Below are 19,932 nucleotides of genomic sequence, written 5' to 3'. Positions count from 1 at the left end.
CATAGGCCTGGAAAAAATTTATTATTCTATCATTCTAAATATTTTAAAAGCGTTCTGAACGTAAGGTCAACGTTTGTACTGGAATCCCGTGAACTTCTTGACAAACATCAGTGTGGGTTTTTTAAAAAGGCATGCTCTGCAACTGACAATCTTCTCTGCCTTGAAAACAGTCATAGAAGCATTTATACATTGACAGCACTGCCTTGCGTTCTTTCATGATATAAAGAAAGCATGATAAACGACGTGTAGGTTTGGGATTCTACGTGACCTTGGGGACCTCGGCATCCGCTGCAGGGCGCTGCAAATGTTTGAGTGGCTTTTTGTCCAACCATTAATTTAAAGTACCTGTCGGTTCAAAACTTTCAAGGAACTTCACTCAAGAGAACGGTGTACCGCAGAGGTGCATTTTAGGTGCTACGCTCTTCTTAGTAAAAATAAATTCCGTGGCGAAAATAATTCTGATGTCCACCATGTACTCAGTCTGCATGGACTACATCCAGATTCTTGCAGATTCTCTAGCGTATCCTCATGCGACAGACAAATACAACTGACCGTAAATAAACTGACGACATGGCCAGATATAAATGGGTAGTTTTCCTTGCAAAAGTTAGTAGCCCTTCTGTTCTCACTTCGAAGAGGAGTACAGACTGAACCCACACTACCACTAAACGATGAACAAAAATTTTTAAGGATAACTTTTTCATAAAGATCAGATTCCTTCCACATATAAGCAACGCAAAAATTAAAGCCTCAGCATTTTGAACATACTCAGTCCTCTCATGGAAGCACTGGGGGTCCGATGGGACATCGCTTTTACACATCTACCGCTGTCTTGCAAGTTCATGCTCACATTGTGAGCGCATGGCGTATAAGTGTTCAAGACCATCATACCTAAAACGACTGGACAGCGACTGGACCGGACGACTGGACTGGACTGCGTGCCGAAAGCTCGGAACAAAGAAATAAAGAAAATGAGCATTCCCTACAAAGATTGCATGAAGTTAATACAGTATAAACTCAAAGATAAATGGCAGTCTGAATGAAATATTGAAGGTAGTAATAAGCCGCACTTAGTAAAACCTTTCATAGAAAAATGAAAGTCATGCTCCCACCAAGAACGTTTCCTGGAAGCTATTTCGTGCAGTCTTCGTATTGGACACCCAAATCTCACACTCAACCTCCTACTTACAAAAGAAAACAAACCTGTTTGCGAAAAATCAGGCGGCACTTTGTTGACCTAAAGTGCGGTGAGGCGAAAGCCTTAAGCGTGGTGTTGCTGCTTGTGTCACTGATGTGTGGTTAAGGTGTTAAGCTTCGCCTCTAAGAGCGGAACGCCACAGTGTCTTGCAACGCTGCCAGGGAGTACATTGAATGCCATCGCCCGTTCGGCTGTATGCCTTGCTCGTCGGTAAATTGGTTTTTGAGGAAAGGAAATGTATCTGTCGCTCATATCTTGGTGGACACCTAAACCTCGTCGTAAGGGGAAGGGAGGAAGATGGGAATGGACGAAGACACCGTATTCACTACACACGCCTTTGTTCATTCCAAACCATTGAGCTGGCATGGCGGAGTGGTAGCGTGCTCGTCTCGCGCTCCGCAGACCAGGGTTCGATTCCCGAGCTCGGCCAATTTCCTACGCGGTTTTGTTTATTTATCTGGTCTGACTAGAAAGGCTAATTAGGCTAATTGGTTAATCAAGCAGTTAACTAACCTTAGTCCCACTTGGAGCATCACTATACGATCCCTTTAATTGGTTGCATGGTTACTAGCCAAAGTACAATTGCCCCCTTTGAAATTCTCGCACTGTGACGTCACAACCGTTTCGACCAATTGAAAAGCGTGACATTTCTATCGACAACCCCTGCTTACAACGATGAGGCATGAAAGGCTTCCGCCTTAAAATGCGGACATGAACTTGCCGTAATACACATATTATTCTCATGCACAACCACATATTATTCTCATGCACAATACTCGAATCACTAAGGAAAAAAATTTCACTTTAACTCACAAAGAACATATTGTCACGTTGTAGTGACGGCAGTCCAGAGGTCAGGAAGACACCAACTAGTCTTGGAAACGAACGTCTTTATTTGGGCTGACTTGCGCCCGCAGAAGAACTGAATCACTCGGCGGCGGCGTAAGCAACAAACGTGCTCGTCAGTCGTCGAACTACGAATGCCCGCCGCTCGCGGCACCGCTCAATTTAAAGACATCAAGGAAACTTCGAGATAACAGGTCAAGATCATCTACAGTAACCTAGAAAAACGTAGATGGAGCTCCTCATGGCTGCGATCAATCGAGATTAGTCCGGTCGCTCCTCGCGTCACAAAAAAAAAATGATAACACCCCTTTCCTGAGGCCTTGAGCGTGAACGGACGGACACTAAAATGACACGTGGCATTTTTCACTTTAATTCACAAAGAACATAATCTATTTCATTCAGCTTTGATTTTATGTGAAGATGCACTTGTTGGTATGTTTTATGATTTTAGCTTTTTAAGGGAATCCGCTATTCTTCAAAAACTCTAATGTTGTGAGCCTGTGCTTCTCTGCTTAGAATGATACGCCTCGGCCACTTTCTCAAACCTGAGAAGGAGGCTGAGGTCTTTATTTGAGTTGTTGGGAGCCTCGAGATTCTTGCAGAGCCGGGGATATCCGCGGAGGTTACCCAACCTTTGAGAGCTTCTCCAAACAGACATTTCTAGAAAGTTTTTCCTTCATCAACTTCGTAGTAAAAATAACTTTTAGGCGCTTTACACCACCGTTTTTATACACTTTATTTTCAAACTCACAAAAACGAATTTTTCCACGCCTTGAGCTTGGCGCATGATAGCCTTACATGATTATACGCCAGTAAACCCCACACACAGTTTGCTTCTCAATGAGGAGGATGAGAAGCGCGTGGTTACTTATAACTTTGGGATATTTAAAAGGAGATAAGTTGAGAATATGGGTGGAAATTAGCTCTAAGGCACTAAAAAAAGTTGTAGTACTGCGCGTGGCGTCCTGAGCAAGCGGATTAGATGCAAGTAGGCGCAGATATTTAATAGATGCGCTTTGAAGAAAGCTGTTTAAGAGGACCATTATCATATTTGATTAAAATATCTGGTAAATTAAAATCTCCTACTGAGAACACGTGAATGTCATTTTGGGTATTAAGTAATTAATTTCAGAATGTGATGGTCATTGCAGAAAGTATGCTGAAAGGAAGGCGACTTACAAAGGCCTTCTCACAACCTCGAATGAACCGGTTTCTTGTGCTGTTGGAAGGGAGATAAAAACACATTCAACTACTTCCTCTTCTACAAGCACAGCCCAGTATTCAGTGTGGTGAAGCCCTTCGACAACGTTTTCAAAAAGATCGCCGGGAAGGCAGCCTCGGCCAGATTCCCAGATATTTGCAGTTATATAGGTGTGTCAGCGCCGAAACCCGTAATCTTGATCTCTTCATCTCAGTCGTAGCGGATTTGCATGCCGTAGATCATACAGAACTGCAGTTTTCATAAGCCCCGCAACAAACTTCATCTAATCTTACTGCTTCAGTGACGCCTTGATTCCGAAGAGGGCTGCCGCACCGCAGTACAGCCCGCGAATGCACATCCAAAGCGCCTCCCTGCATACATCCCGACGCTGTACGGAGAATGCTTTGAACGGTTCGACGGACGAGTGGCGTGCCGCTAATAGGCGACTGCACAAGAGCCCCATGTCCCTGCACCAACCGGCAGTGTCACACTTTGCCACTTGTGGGGTGACAAATCACGCTTTTGCAAGTGGCAAGAGCCAGCTGCTAAGCTTGGTGGACGTCTGCCACGGTTTGCAGGTGCAAAAGGGGAAAGACGGAAATCTCGCTCCCCACTTGAATGGTACGTGTGGTCGCGCATGACACCTCACAGGAAGGTTCTTATGCTGTCGTACTGTCACATCTAATAGTAATTAGGTGTGACCTATGTTTTTACGTCTGTGCCTCAACGCGCGGAACCTTCGTAGCCAAACGCCCAAGCATACTTAACGCACAACAACCGCTTTCATTATCGTACGACGGCCGCTTTTCCACGTTCTTCTTGATCTACATCAGACATGGTAGTTGCGCGAAGCACACTCACACACAAGGTAGGGTACGGGACGAGCGCAGGGTACGGGATTGCGCCCGTCCCGTACCCTGTCTTGTGTGTGTGTGTATTTTGTGCAACTACCATGTCTGAAGTATTTAACCAACTAGCCAGACAACACGTTCTAAATCCACGTCAGTGTTACAAGTATTCTTTGGAAACGTGCAAAATAGCTATAAAATTCGTAATGCGAAGTACAATCATTAAATAGTTTTTTTTTATTCTTTTAGGGCTAAGATTCGAGGAACTATGTGACACCAGGTGTTTTTCGTTCACTCGCAGGTGCATGCGGATCGGTTGAGCTGGCACGTGCAGAACTTGGTGCGGGGTCTCGCGGCGACAAAGTCGTTGCGGCGGCTCGCCGTCAAGTTCACCTTCTCCACCAGAGAGATGCATCGTCTCCTGCTCACAGCTCTCAACTGCGCCACACTCGAGGAGCTGCACATTTCACGGGTTGAGCTCAGGAAACTTCCTACCTTATACGAGGCGCTGGTGCGTGCGGGCTCCATGGCCAAGCTGACCGTTGGCATGTGAGTAACCGCTCTGTTAGTTATGCTCTCCATAAGTGGCTTCCTAATTGTCTGAGAAAGAAAGGGTAGAAGTACATACATGAAAAACACGACCGCAATTGCGACGGGTGCACTTTTTTTACTGCTTTGTCTGTCGGTCTGTCACCGACCTGATTGCGTCCAATCGCATTGAAAGTAGTATTTATTTATTTATTTATTTATTTATTTATTTATTATACACTCAGGGCCATTAAGCATTACAGAGGGGAGTGGTTACAAAAAATGAAATTTAACAAACAGGAGTTAATTAAACAGGCAAAGTACAAACATGACTACTACACATACATTGTTAGCTAAGGCGTTCAGGGAAAGAAAAGAAACAATAACACAGTATAAAATACATCCTAGTTAAACAATATTAGCTATGACATTCTTGAATAAATGATGATCGGTGATGGTGGCCGTCGAAGAAGGAAGGTGATTCCACTCATTCGATGTGCGTGGTAGGAATGACTGAAAAAAGTTTTAGTTCTGCAGAAAGGGATGCCAACCTTATGAATGTGATCTAGTCTTGATGATACGTACTGAGGGGGTGAGATAAGTTCGGTATGAAACTGCGGGTGATAAAATAACTTGCGAAAAAGGGAAAGGCGAAAACTTTTGCGACGTGATGATAAGGATGGTAGGTTAAGGCTAGATTTCATGGCACTGATGCTTGCTGTTCTGGTATAGTTAGAAAGAATGAAGCGAGTAGAGTTGTTCTGAACCATTTCCAAAGCTTGTGTTAGGTTTGTTAGGCCGGGATCTCAAATTGACGCGGCGTATTCGAGTTTGGGCCGTGTTAGAGTTTTGTAAAGGAGTAATTTTAAAGAGGATGGTGCTTCAGAAAAATTGCGTCGTAAGTAGCCAAGCATTCGATTAGCATTGGATATTATATGCGCGATGTGAACGGCCCATGTTAGATCAGAGATGATGTGAAGGCCAAGATACTTGTAAGTAGTTACCGGATCTAAAGGTGCGTTATTACGAGAATACACAGGAAGTTCATTAGCATTTCTTGACACACGCATAAATTTACACTTGTTAACATTTAATTCCATTAACCATAACTTACACCATGCAGAAACAGCGTTAAGGTCTGATTGTAGTCTGGTTACATCGTCATCACAAGTTATTTCGGTGAAAATTACACAGTCATCAGCAAAAAGGTAAATGTGGGAGGAGACGCAGGAAGGTAAGTCGTTAATATAAATGAGAAATAAAAGGGGCCCAAGCACAGAGCCTTGAGGTACACCCGAGTGAACTGGACAGTGCTCCGAGGTTACGTCATTAACTGAGACAAACTGTGAGCGGTTAGTCAGGAAAACCTCAAGCCAGTACAGGATTTTGGTATCAAGGTTTAGTTGATGCAATTTATAGATTAATAAACTAGGACACACCTTATCAAATGCTTTGGAAAAATCTAAAAATATTAAGTCAGCTGCTCAAGTGTGATCAAGTATTAGGTGCAGTTTATGCGTGAACGAGACTAGTTGGGTTTCACATGAGTATGTTTTGCGAAAGCCGTGCTGAAATTGTGAAAAATTTAGTTCGCTTCTAAAAAGTTGGGAATCTGAGAAAAGAGGATATGTTCAAAAATTTTGCATGGTATACTGGTTAAGGAAATGGGCCGATAGTTAAGTGGGCAATGTTTTGTACCTGATTTGTGGAGTGGTATCACCTTCCCAACGTTCCATTCTGCAGGCAGTGAACCTTTGTCAAGTGATTGCTGAAAAATCTTTGAAAGTATAACGGAACAATATGAGTTAGTGTTTTTCAGAAACTTTGGATTAATTAGGTCACAGCCAGGAGCAGATGAAAGTTTCAGTGATGTGATTACTTTTTCTACGCCGACTGGTTCAATGGTTAAAGGGTACATTACAGCAAAGTCGTAAGAGTGTGTAGTTGGATGAGTGGCATGGGTGGGTTCCGAAAAGTTGCGTGTAAAAACCTCAAAGCGCGTTCATCCTCTAACTAAAGCTTCCCAAAATTCTGCCACTAAAGTGAAATAATAGTGATGCTCATTAGCGACTCTAAAGCGTTAAAATTCGCTCGTTCCTCAGCTTCGAGCCGTACTCTTCGGCGTACGCAGCGCAACCGGTCACGTTCCGCTTGTCTCCTCGGTTTAAACGTACAAAACTGCATAGATGGAAATGCCTCTATGCGAGAGAAAGCGAATGAAGGCGACGGGTGGCGAATTTGAGAGATGGAAAGCCTCCTACCCAGCTTTAAGGGAAGAGATAGAGGAGAAAAGGATGAAAGGAGCGATGATGGGAGATGAGGAGCGGCCGAGCGGCTTGGACGCCCGCCTCGGCTTCGCAAGGTAGTTGGCTCGAAACACACACGAATCCTCTCCATGGTATCACTGCAGTCTTGGGAAAGTCCTGATTCACGTCTGGCTGTCTGACGTTGTAACAAAAAAAAACACTTCATAAGCGTGAAAAATTCTGTGCTGTCACACCGCAGGTAGCGCTCAAACATTCGGGTTAAACACTTGTAATCCTGCGTTTTTTCTTCCGCGGATATGCTCCTCGACATATCGTTTAGAACCTCTACCCACTGTAAACGGCTGCCAGCGCTGCTCACTGGTATGTCAATAACAGCAGAAGTTTCGCAAACATTTTGGTGCAAAATCTGTCGTTCTACGGATGCATTCATGGGTAGATTATCTGAGTTGAATAAAATGCAAATGCATTTCTCCACAATCCATTCAAAGATGAGGCTGAAGCCCCATTTTCCAAGTATTTCACCCTACAGAGAAGCCAAGCGCCAGGCCAGGGCTAAGCTTGTACCCATTTCATCGCGGGTGGGGAGCCGGCGACACAGGGTATCGAACCTCGCCGCTTCAGCATGCGAGGCGGTTGCTTAGCCACTAGTTCACCGTTTAGTGTTTATATAGGAGGCTGATATGAATTCCGAACATCATAACGACACGCGCAGGTAAAACAGATGACAATAACAACAAGAATAACAGTAATGACATTAACAAAACAAGAACACAGAAGTACCTGCTGAAAACGAAGCACAGGTGCAGTTCAATAACATTTCAACGCAGTCGTCTTCACGCAATCGAGCTGAAATTCAACTGCTGTGGTGGTCACGCTCCTTCAGGTAAGCTCCCTGCATTTCGCTGCCTTTGAAATTGTTTTGCTCGCGTTTCATATGGCGGTGACAGCACGTAAGGCTGTTTAACAAATACTCGCTGCACGAATCCAGTCTTCCTTTTTATGACTGACATGTTCTTTAATCAATGTCTTTCTACAAGTTTCCAACGACCTGAAGCCTGCCATGTGATTCCAGGTTGAGCGCACACACAAATATGTGGTCGGTGGTGCTGGTGAACGTGTTCAGCTCTGTATTGGAACTCTGCCCTGGTATCTCGATCAACCGGATGTTCACATCACTGCGTGGAGCGTGCCGACTCAGGTGCCAGTGTGGAGGGGATCATCTGTCATCGCTTGAGGTGATGCACCGAGCGGGAGACGGAGATCCAGTGATCGCATCAGCGCTGAGAGCCTACCTGCCCCTTACACGGAGTCTCAGGCGACTCGACATACGCTTTCCGGCATTGCCTTTTGAAGCGCACTCTATAATTGAGGGTATCACTCTGAACAACAGCATCGAGGAGCTCAGTTTAAAGTGTAAGTAACCCAGAAAGAGAGGTGCATGGTTATCATCTGTGAGTGCGCAATATTCATAGGTGCCACTCAGTGCAGTCTCTGCCAGTTTCCTCCTGTACGATGGCCTTGACTCTGCTTGTTGTATGTGTGCAGTAGATAATGGCTTGAAATAACAGGAGCTATCAGCTGCCTGAAAACTCGAATTATGTCTTGCTATGACCGCATTTGTTTTGCGCCGGTTTACGTGCAGATTAAAGTTTTAAGGCGAAAGCCTTTAACGCCTCATGCTCGTGGTGTCCGTCCGTGCTCGCGGTGTCCGTCCGTGCTCGCGGTGTCCGTCCGTGCTCGCGGTGTCCGTCCGTGCTCGCGGTGTCCGTCTGTGCTCTGGAATCATGCCAACTGTGGCAAGAACTATTAGTGGAGTGTTTCTTGAAGGGATATGTGTGAAAAATATCAAGTCTGTAATTGTACATACAAGTCTTCATTAACACTTCTTTTTGGGCAAGTTGGTTCATATTTGAAAACTTTAAAAGGGCGCAAACACCCACGACCACAAAGTACAAGAGACGAGACACAAGCGCCGACTGTCAACTGATTTTTATTGGAGCAAGGGAACAACTTATATACACAGCAGCATACACAAGATAAGAAGTTGCGGAACGCACGTGCGAGCAAGAGACACTGCGGAAAAAAGATACGAAAAACCAAGCAAGGCGCTCAAGGGGTGAACAGATTAGTCGCACCTAAAAAACAGACCTCAGCGTTTAAGAGATATATCGAAGGCTTGCTAATGCAACTGTTGCCATATTTCATGATATGAAAGGCTTCCAAGCTGAGACGTGCCGTCTTATCAATGCTTTTGCCGAGAATCTTCGTCTCATGAAATCGGGCCACGCAACCACTGCAATTACTAATATGCGCAACTAAATGTGCGTACTTGTCTTTAAAATTCTTAACATTTCTTGAATGGTCCCCTAATCGATCATTGATGCAACGGCCGGTTTGGCCGACATACACCTTCCCGCACGTCAAGGGAATAGCGTAGACCACTCCCGTGGAACATGTCGCAAACCGATGCTTGTGATTAATTTGGCACCCACTCTTTTTCGGGCCACAGATGCGGGGGCATAGCCCTCCCAGCTTACTGGGTGCCGAAAACACAACCGGCACACCGTGCCTGTTGGCCACTTTTTTTAGGTTGTGAGTGGTCTTGTGTAGGTACGGCACAACCAAAGGTTTTTCGGCCTTTTCCCGATTACAACCGGTCATTCCTGTTCCATGCTTCAACTTCTGGAGGAGGGTCTCACAAACAGCAATCAAGATCGAAGAGGGGAACCCTGCCGCTAAAAGTCGGCTTATCTGATTAAGGAAGCTATTTTGCATTCGATGCGGGCACGACCTCCTGAGAGCAGATTCCATGCATTGCAAAGCTATCCCTCTCTTCACAGTCTTGGAATGCGCCGAGCTATATGGCAGCAGATCTTTTTTCGCTCGAGGGTAGTAAGACCAGCAAACATGTGTTTCACAGAATGTTAGTTCGAGATCTCAAAACTGTAAAACAGATGAGTCAGGTAGTTCAGGGGTAAAATTTAGCCCAAGTCCATATTTTTTGAAAGCTATTAAAACTTCACCTACTGTAGAGGGGTAGGTGAAGGTAGTCTGTTTTCTTAAAAGCACTAAAAAGTCGTCAACATATCTAAAAATATTTAAAATCCTTCCCCCATTAAAATACTTATCTAAAACTTTGTCGACCTTAGCTAAAAAAATGTCACAAAGGATGGGAGCCACGCAGGACCCAATACAAATGCCATCGCGCTGCAAATAAGGCAGGTTGTCAAAAACAATAAAAGTTCACCTCAAGTAAAACTGCTTGAATCTTGCTTGAAACTGCTTGAAACTGCTTGAATCTTGATTCCCTTGCCAAAAGCATTGATAAGAGCAGAGGTAGCAACCTAAATGTATTTTTCACAGCAAAGACTCATAAGCCGGAAATACCTTTCCGCACTATTGTTAGTGAAGAAGGGTCGTGGCAGAGAAATGTTAGCCAATTTTTGCAAAGGCACCTAAAGATGCTTGTTTTAGATGACCCCTTCCTTATTAGAAAGTCTGCAGATGTGGCTCTTTTCCTTGAGAACACAGACGATATTGGTTTTGGTTTCTCTGTAGATGTAGAAGATTTGTTCTATTCCGTGCCTCAAGGCGAGCTAATGCTGGCTGTAAAAGACTGTATTGAAGCCAACGGCGACGTGTGTTTCCAGAATGCAACAGGTTTGACTGTGGAGAGTTTTACTGATCTTTTGCAGTTTTACTTGAGGTCAACTTTTATTGTTTTTGACAACCTGCCTTATTTGCAGCGCGATGGCATTTGTATTGGGTCCTGCGTGGCTGCCATCCTTTGTGACATTTTTTTAGCTAAGGTCGACAAAGTTTTAGATAAGTATTTTAATGGGGGAAGGATTTTAAAGATTTTTAGATATGTTGACGACTTTTTAGTGCTTTTAAGAAAACAGACTACCTTCACCTACCCCTCTACAGTAGGTGAAGTTTTAATAGCTTTCAAAAAATATGGACTTGGGCTAAATTTTACCCATGAACTACCTGACTCATCTGTTTTACAGTTTTTAGATCTCGAACTAACATTCTGTGAAACACACGTTTGCTGGTCTTACTACCCTCGAGCGAAAAAAGATCTGCTGCCATATAGCTCGGCGCATTCCAAGACTGTGAAGAGAGGGATAGCTTTGCAATGCATGGAATCTGCTCTCAGGAGGTCGTGCCCGCATCGAATGCAAAATAGCTTCCTTAATCAGATAAGCCGACTTTTAGCGGCAGGGTTCCCCTCTTCGATCTTGATTGCTGTTTGTGAGACCCTCCTCCAGAAGTTGAAGCATGGAACAGGAATGACCGGTTGTAATCGGGAAAAGGCCGAAAAACCTTTGGTTGTGCCGTACCTACACAAGACCACTCACAACCTAAAAAAAGTGGCCAACAGGCACGGTGTGCCGGTTGTGTTTTCGGCACCCAGTAAGCTGGGAGGGCTATGCCCCCGCATCTGTGGCCCGAAAAAGAGTGGGTGCCAAATTAATCACAAGCATCGGTTTGCGACATGTTCCACGGGAGTGGTCTACGCTATTCCCTTGACGTGCGGGAAGGTGTATGTCGGCCAAACCGGCCGTTGCATCAATGATCGATTAGGGGACCATTCAAGAAATGTTAAGAATTTTAAAGACAAGTACGCACATTTAGTTGCGCATATTAGTAATTGCAGTGGTTGCGTGGCCCGATTTCATGAGACGAAGATTCTCGGCAAAAGCATTGATAAGACGGCACGTCTCAGCTTGGAAGCCTTTCATATCATGAAATATGGCAACAGTTGCATTAGCAAGCTTTCGATTTCTCTCTTAAACGCTGAGGTCTGTTTTTTAGGTGCGACTAATCTGTTCACCCCTTGAGCGCCTTGCTTGGTTTTTCGTATCTTTTTTCCGCAGTGTCTCTTGCTCGCACGTGCGTTCCGCAACTTCTTATCTTGTGTATGCTGCTGTGTATATAAGTTGTTCCCTTGCTCCAATAAAAATCAGTTGACAGTCGGCGCTTGTGTCTCGTCTCTTGTACTTTGTGGTCGTGTGTGTTTGCGCCCTTTTAAAGTTTTCAAATACAAGTCTTGCTCGAGTTGTTTGCCTCAATCTATCGAAAAGCTGAAACAAGTTTTGAGCTGCGCTCCAATTTCGCATTAGGGAGTAACACAATCGTCGGCAAAATTTGTTTTGCTCTTCAGTACTACCGTGAATTGATTGCTTGTTTGTCAAGCTAACCGCAGTCTGTCGTGCACGTCAACCTGCCTGCTATACCCGTGCAGCTGAGTTTGGAATAAATAGATGGTTTGAAGTCAACCGTCTGGTCAGGAATGGTTGAAGTTCGCTGCTCAGTGACCATGGTCCAAAAAAATGTATGACGCTTTCGGAGTGTTATGGTTTTCTTTTTCAGAATAAGCCAACTGCCGGAAATATTCGGTTTTTCTTGTAGCGCTGAGAAGAATTTTTAGTGACTTGGCACAGACAGGGTGCCAGGTGGCAAGTGTGTTAGGCCTTGTCTCGATGATGGGGGACACGAAGTTTTGCGGAGATGATACATTCTTTTCTGTTGTCAGTATCTCCTTGTCGTCTAGTTAGTCGCGTGGCCATTTATCTCCGTATGTTCAGTGGCTTTGTTGGTTTTCTTTTTTCCTTTATGTCGGTTTAACGTCCCAAAGCGACCCAGGCTATGAGAGACGCCGTAGTGAAGGGCTTCGGAAATTTGGACCACCTGCGGTTATCTAACATGCACTGAGATGGTCAAACTTTCCGGAGCCCTTCACTACGGCGTCTCTCATAGCCTTGGTTTCTTTGGGCCGTTAAAGCAACAAAAAAACAAAAATAAAAATAATACAGTGGCCGAACATGCGAAGAAAGTGGCCACGAGATTACCTGGACGTTGTTTCTTTTTCGTTTCGGACATCGTTCCGGTGTTTTCTCAGGCGTCTCACTCATGAATTGTTTGTTTCGGCAATGGAGACTGATGAACAGCCAGATCCCTCAATTTCGTAAATTTCGCAACTCCCACGAGGGAGCTAGTCTTCTACGTTAACAAGCTCAGTCCGTATCTTGCTCGTTCAAGTACGCGCAGTATTGAAACCGTGCTTGCGGGAAATGCGCGAAAGCGCCTCGCTGATTTCTGCTGCATACGGGGCCAATATACCTCATGAGAAAAGTATACAACAGCTGTATCTTACCGGTACTCAACTATCGGGCAGAAACGTGGAGGCTAACAAAGAGGGGTCAGCTTAAGTTAAGGACAACACAGCGAGCTGTGGAAAGGAAAATGATAGGTGTAACATTAAGAGATCGGAATAAGGCGAAGTGGGTGAGGGAACAAACGCGGGTTAATGACATTATAGTTGAAATCAAGAGGAAGAAATGAGCTTGGGCAGGTCGTGTAATGCGAAGGCAAGATAACCGCTGGTCCTTAAGGGTAACTGAGTGGATTCCAAGGGAAGGAAAACGTAGCAGGGGACGCAAGAAAGTTAGGTGGGCGGATAAGATTAAGAAGTTTGCGGGGATACAATGGCCGCAACTGGCAAAGGACAGGGTTAATTGGAGAGACATGGGAGAGGCTTTGCCCTGCAGTGGGTGTAGTCAGGCTGATGATGATGATCACGATGATGATGGGGCAGACACTCGTTTCATTTTCGTTTTTTTTTATTGGGTTCCCCTCGAAAGCAGGCAGCTTGCGGATAAATAGTCCCGATTGTGCCACCTGCCAACCTTGACACGTGGCAGTTAATGACAGGTCACGAGAAGTTGCTAGTGGTGAGCAACCTGGATCTCACGAGTCCCACAGGTGTCTGTGTTTGGGAGAGCCGTGGCGGTGGTGCATGGCTTAACGGCTGCGCCACTGGGCTAGGAGTGCTGTGGGGGCTCCTCGCGATCAATTAACTTAAAGTAGACGATGACCGTGTCTGTAAAGTGAGAATAAAAGAGGACACCAGTCTGCTAAACGGACCCAATAACGTCATCGCATGATACCCTTAAAGCGGAGCTTATGTGTCTGAAATTTTTTGATAATGATGGCTGCTTCATCTAGACGTAGAGCCTGAAGACATGTCGCAATTCTTATCTATAGTAATGCGATACAAATTGCATATTAATACATTAAAATGCATAGCGCGTCGTTTTTAACTCAGAAAGAAGTTTGCGCTATGAGAATGTCTTCGTTTTTATTTCAACTTCTTAACTTTTTCAGTTAAGTTGCAGTACTGCTTGAGCATGGAATCGAATGGGAAGCAAAATGCGATTAAAATTGCTTCATGCAGCTTCTAAAATAGTCCAATCACAAGTTCCTCCGCATCCTCGCAGGGTTGACGGTGTGCGAAGAAGACGTGGAAGTGCTTTGCGACTGGTTAGCGCGCAACCGCCGTCTGCACAGCCTGCAGCTGGCACTGGCCGACGAAGGAGACGAATTGGTGCTCCATATTCTTTCCACGCATCTGCAGAAGAGCTACACGCTCACATCTGTAGATGTGAACAAGTGGCCGGAGGATGAAGTTGGACTGAACGCCATGAATCTGGTAGGCAGCTTATGTTTGGCGTGCAAAGTAACATCCTCTCAATTTACCACGGCTGTTGATGGTGCAGGAAACTCCTCAGTAAAGAATCATCATCGGACAACGTCAATGTTGTCAACTTTCGTTTATGGCCTAACTCCCACAGCGCGAGACGTACCCATCTCACCTGTTTCGGTTGCGTTTTCTGAAGAGCACTTATTTATAAGCTTTAGCACAAAGTTCGTATTCCTACTTTTCTGGTGTGCACGTTTCGTCATTGGTTTCGTCATTCCTACTTTTCTGGTGTGCATGTTTCGACATCAGAACAATATCATGGGGGATGATAAGTTGTAACAGCCTACATCAGATCTACGTTTCCGTAAAGCAGATCTGCCTGCGGCATGGTCAACAAGTTCGACAGCACAGCAAAACGTTGGGCCCAAAAATGATATGCAGAAAACAAAAGTAATGTACAACGCCCTTGGAAGAGAACTGCAGTTTAGTATTCGTAGCAAGGAGCTAGAAGTGGTAAGGGAATCTGTCTGCTTGGGGCAGGTAGAGACCGCTGATCTGAATAACGAAAGTGAAGTAACTAAGATAAGAATGGCGTGGAGCGCATTTGGCAGGTTCTTCGATGGAACAGATGGTCATTAAGAGTGACGGACAGGGTTCCAAGCGAAGGCAAGATTACGATTGGAAGTTTACCAATATCCCCCAAAAGAAAAGTATATAACAGCTGCACTTACTCGTACCCACATATCAGGCAGAAACGTGATGGATAGCGAAGAGGGTGCAACTTAAGGACAACGCAGTGACCTATGAAAAGAAAAACTGTAGGTGTAACACTAAGATACAGGTAGGGGGAAGAGTGGGTAGGGAATAAACGCAGGTTAATGATACCATAGTAAAAATCACGAAAAATAAATGGGTTTGGGTAAGAACCGATGGTCATTAAGAGTAATGGAGTTCAGAAGAGCAAGTTGCTGGGCTAGTTGGTACTTAATTCCTTGTTTCTTGTGTCCCGTCCTTGGCGCTGCTCCACCAAGATGCAACAGTACCAACTAGCCCAGAAGCTTGCTCTTCTGAACTTCATATCTAGTTCATCGGGCTCTGTAAACTGCCTCCATTCAACAGCGCCTGTGTACGTCCTTCCTTGTTTCTTGAGTTCGGTCATTTGCGCTGCTCCACCAAGATGCAAGAGTAATGGACAGGATCCCAAAAGAAGCAAACGCAGAAGAGAGGACGGCAGAAAGTTAGGTGGGCGATGACATTGAGAAATTGGAATCGGGTAGCCGCAGCTGGCACCGCCGGTTAATTGGAGAGATAAGGGATAGGCCTTTTCCTACAGTGGGCGTAGTCAGGCTGAGAAGGATGGTCATGACAGCAAATGTCACAACTTTTAAGAATTCAGAGGGCACCCCTTTGTCGGGTGCTTACAGGTAACAACCGCTGCGTTGCCTCCCCCCCCCCCCTCAACCGGCGCCATAAAGCGCCCACGCACAATCTCGAGGACCTACCTCCATGGAAATAGCGTGGCAGGTTTGAACTACATTGGTCACATGACCTCGCTGAATAAACGCCGGGAAACAATCCCTTATCTCTCATTTTAGCAAGATTCCGACTGCCTAACGTGTAAAGTTTTACGGTGGTCACTGCATGCCATCCGCCCGTCTATGCAGGGCGCATTCTCTGAGGAGTGGCCACATAGAAGGCACACTGAGGGCAATAGAATTTGGACTACGAAGGTAGAGTACCGCATCCTAATCACAAAGATTCCACTCTCAACGAAAGCGGCGTTTATAGGCTATAAATGACCGTTACTAGGTTACAAGTGCTGCCCTCACTGGCCAATTTCTCAGCTAAGTTGTCGGCGTCGACACCACCTTTTTCTCGCGGATTCCTGAGACAACCCTATTCAGCCATTCTGTTCAATAGGTTTGCAACTCGGCTTTTCGGAAAAGACGTCTCAATTTCTAATTCACTGGCAGGGTCAATTATAGGCCAAGTTTTGATAGCGATAAATGTATTTTGCTGACGGAGGAACGTGTATGTAGTAGACAGGAGAGGTGGGCTCTTAGTTTGAGCATCTGTTTCTCATGCGGGAGTTGCGTGGTTCCACCCCAGTGCCTCTGGGTGCCCACAGTCGTTAAAATGGGTACAAGCTTTCTCCTTCCAGGTGTCGGCTGCTTTAGGGAGCAATGCTTCGGAAATGCGTATTTTACTCCACCTTAGATAGAAGACGAACCTTGTGTCGTAGCCCCCTTTGGACACAGGCGCCCTGCGCGATAAAAATTCGTCATTATCATCGACGTCTGCGTAGTCAGCAAGAGGCAGAGATAAGTTTTTATTCAAAACAATAATTGGACGAAGTTGCACTCAATGTTCGTTTAAAGACAAAGTGGGGGTTATTTTCAACTCTTACAGAAGAAGCATCACCACGTTAAAGATATGAGCTCATATTTAACGCACGATAGCCCTTGCTTCTTATGTGCCACTAGTTCCAACACGAGCCAAGGTTATATCGTTCTAGAGCGCGTGCAGTACAGCTCGCGAGGCTACCGGGCCCGCTCGCCGACAGGCGGCCACCGCAGTGGTGGCTCTGCCATGCTGCGTCCACGGAGACGCTGCTTACACAGCTTATCATCCTGATGCAAGCGATAATTCACCGCCTTCGGGCATGCCCGGGTATTTTTCGCATCAAGCCTCCACCAAAGCGAGTGTGTGCGACTGAGTAGCTTCGCCTTTTTACGCTCGCAGGTTCGGCGCAACTACGGACTCGTCCAGTGCGCGGCTGCTTTTGTCCTGGGCTCCTCGCTGAAGCGGGCTGCGGTGGCCTTCGAGCTGGTCTCGTGGCATCCGCAGGTGTCCACGGCTGTTCAGCGCATGGGGTCCCTGAGCGAGACAGATGCCGCGCAGAAGATCCGAGAGGGCGCCAGGCGTCTCCACGACGAGGTAAGCAAGCGCAGAATGACGATCTTGTGGAGTCCACAAGATCGATTTCGGTCGATTTCGCGGTGATACGCAGCTCGCCCGTGTGTTCTGCAGCTCTCTTTCCACTTTGAGCAAAGCTTTTCAGTGTTAAGGGCAAGCAATGCTGTCGGCAATCTTTAATGCTTCCTAGGTTACGATGGACCGATAAATGGACGGGTGGACGGACGGACAGACGGGTGGATGTATGTATGTATGTATGTATGTATGTATGTATGTATGTATGGATGGATGGATGTGGACTGGTGGATGTGTGCGCGTGCGTGAATGCGCGTGTGTGTGTACGTGTGTGCGTGCACGTGTGTGCGTGCCTGTGCGTGCATGTGTGCGCATGTGCGTGCGTGCATGTCTGCGCATGTGCGTGCGTGCTTGTGTCCGTGCGTGCTTGTGTCCGTGCGTGCTTGTGTCCGTGCGTGGATGGATGGATGGATGGATGGATGGATGGATGGATGGATGGATGGATGGATGGACGGACGGACGGACGGACGGACGGACGGACGGACGGACGGACGGACGGTCGGACGGACGGACGGACGGACGGACGGACGGACGGACGGATGCTGAACCCTTTAAATCGGGCGATGGATCACGCCACCTTGCCGCGACTAATGAAGTCTGACTCTTGTCTTTATTTTAGGCACCAATCAGATAACCTTCGTGTCGTGTCCGGTCGCTGTGTTGAATGCAGCGAAGACGCACACGGTACTTTAAGACTTCGTTTATTTAAAGCCGATGAGGGTGCGACCAGCGTCGACCGAGGCAGGAGCCGAACTGGCCGCCCGAAGAAAGGAGGGAGCGGAGAAGCGTCCACGGGAGGGAGTGGCTTCCCAGAACAGGAGGAGGGTGCGGGGGCGCACCATGGGGGGGCATCTGGCGACAGCGTGCGACGAAGGGCAAGTGGTCGTTAGGAGGAGGGTGCGGGGGCGCACACACACAAAAGCAATAAGGGGACACAACACTTCCTTCCCCCTTAGAAAGTTGCCTGGTATCGTGCAGGGGGTCGGCGCTCACGCGTGGAGGCGCGCTGGCTTTGTGCGCTCGGGGGAGAAACACTTGTAGGCTGGCTGTTGTTCGCTGTGTCTCCTAGGTCTGTCCTGGGCGAAGTCTCTTCTTCCGGGAAGAGGTGCCAGGCTATGTGGGAAGATGGTGCACGTGTTCTCTCCGCTGGCGGACAGCTCTCAGACGGCGTCGTAAATCTACGCAGCTGGTTGAGATGTCGGCGTGCTACTGTGCCATGTATGTTGACGAGCCAAGAGCGCAGGCCTATGCGTCTGACAATTGTAGCTTCCTCCCAGCGTGGCTTTTTCAGAAACTGTCGGGCGAGGACGCGCTGCCCCTCATTAAGCGTGCCGCAGCGCGGAATTGCTCTTTCTTCCCGGAACGTCTCTGCCTTTGGCTCGGGGAGGATGGCTGTGAGCTGGGTTCGCATTTCACGCTCGAACATCATTTTCGAGGGGGTCTCGCCTGTTGTGCTCTGAACCGTCGTGTGCTGCTTGAAGAGAAAGCGCGCAAGGCGGCGCTGCAGCGAGCCTGTCTGATCTCTTTCAAGGGCGCGTTTTAGCTCGGCTACGTAGCGCTCGGCTTGTCCGTTTGTCGCTGGGTGGTAGGGGGCCGATGTAACTGATGAGATCCCGTTGTCGCGATAAAACTTGAGGATCTCCGCAGACACAAACGGTGTTCCGTTGTCCGACACTACCTTGCGCGGCAGGCCGAACGTTGCAAATAGTGATCGGAGGTTGTCAATGACTGCTGCCGAAGTCGTCTGTCCCATTTGCCTTATCTCAAGCCACTTTGTGTAGGCATCTACGACCACAAGGAAAGTGCAGCCCTCAATTGGTCCTGCAAAATCAATGTGCAGTGTGTGCCATGGTGTGTCTGGCTTTTCCCATTCTGGGACAGGAGCTTTCGGCGGGGCGCTCCGGCTGCTCTGGCAAGGCTTGCATTCTCGCACCACTGTTTCGATGTCGTTGTCAATGCCAGGCCACCACATGTAGCTTCTGGCACACTTTTTCATTGCAACGATGCCCCGATGTCCGGCGTGGATGAGAGACATAGCTTGTGCGCGTAGTTCCCTCGGCATCACAACTCGGGACCCAAATATGATGCAGCCGCGATGGGTGCTCAACTCTGTAGCTCGCCTGCGGTAAGCGTCGAAGTTGTCCGCTTTGAGTTTATGCACGTTGCCTTGTTGAACAGCTGTGTAAACTAGCCGGAGAGCTGCGCACTTCTGCGTAGATGCTGCAACTGTGCCTGCTGTAAGCGGAGGTTCTGGCAGTGCTTCGAACATCAGAACGTCTCCTGGTGGAAATGGTTCGTCAACAGTTGCGTCTAGTGGCAGACGGCTTAGCGCATCGGCGTTTTGATGTTTACTCCCATTGCGGTAGACCAGAGCGTAGTCGTACGCTGAGAGTTTGATGCACCAACGTGTCATTCGCGGAGACAAAGTTGGTGGCATAGGCCTTTGTGGTCCCAGAATGCCCAATAGCGGTCGGTGATCGGTTGTAAAGGTCACCTTCCGGCCGGCAATGTACTGGTGAAAATGTGTCGCCGCGTAGACGAGTGAAGTAGTCGGTGGCAACCACAAT

General features: G+C 47.0%; 1 protein-coding gene across 1 annotated transcript in view; it reads left to right on the top strand.

The window, feature by feature from the left end:
• LOC149369705 (uncharacterized) overlaps window positions 1–19,932 on the top strand; it is a 58,971-nt gene that overhangs the window by 24,003 nt on the left and 15,036 nt on the right. The window contains exons 7-10 of the mRNA XM_089576163.1: window positions 4,395–4,642; window positions 7,961–8,301; window positions 14,172–14,383; window positions 17,117–17,311. Coding sequence (XP_089432289.1) covers window positions 4,395–4,642; window positions 7,961–8,301; window positions 14,172–14,383; window positions 17,117–17,311 — 996 coding nt within the window. The remainder of the gene's footprint in view (window positions 1–4,394; window positions 4,643–7,960; window positions 8,302–14,171; window positions 14,384–17,116; window positions 17,312–19,932) is intronic.

This window comes from Amblyomma mixtum, chromosome 1 (genome assembly GCF_055824585.1).
Source record: "Amblyomma mixtum isolate Tamu chromosome 1, ASM5582458v1, whole genome shotgun sequence".
Classification (NCBI taxonomy): domain Eukaryota; kingdom Metazoa; phylum Arthropoda; class Arachnida; order Ixodida; family Ixodidae; genus Amblyomma; species Amblyomma mixtum.
This window is presented reverse-complemented; position numbering and strand designations above follow the sequence as displayed.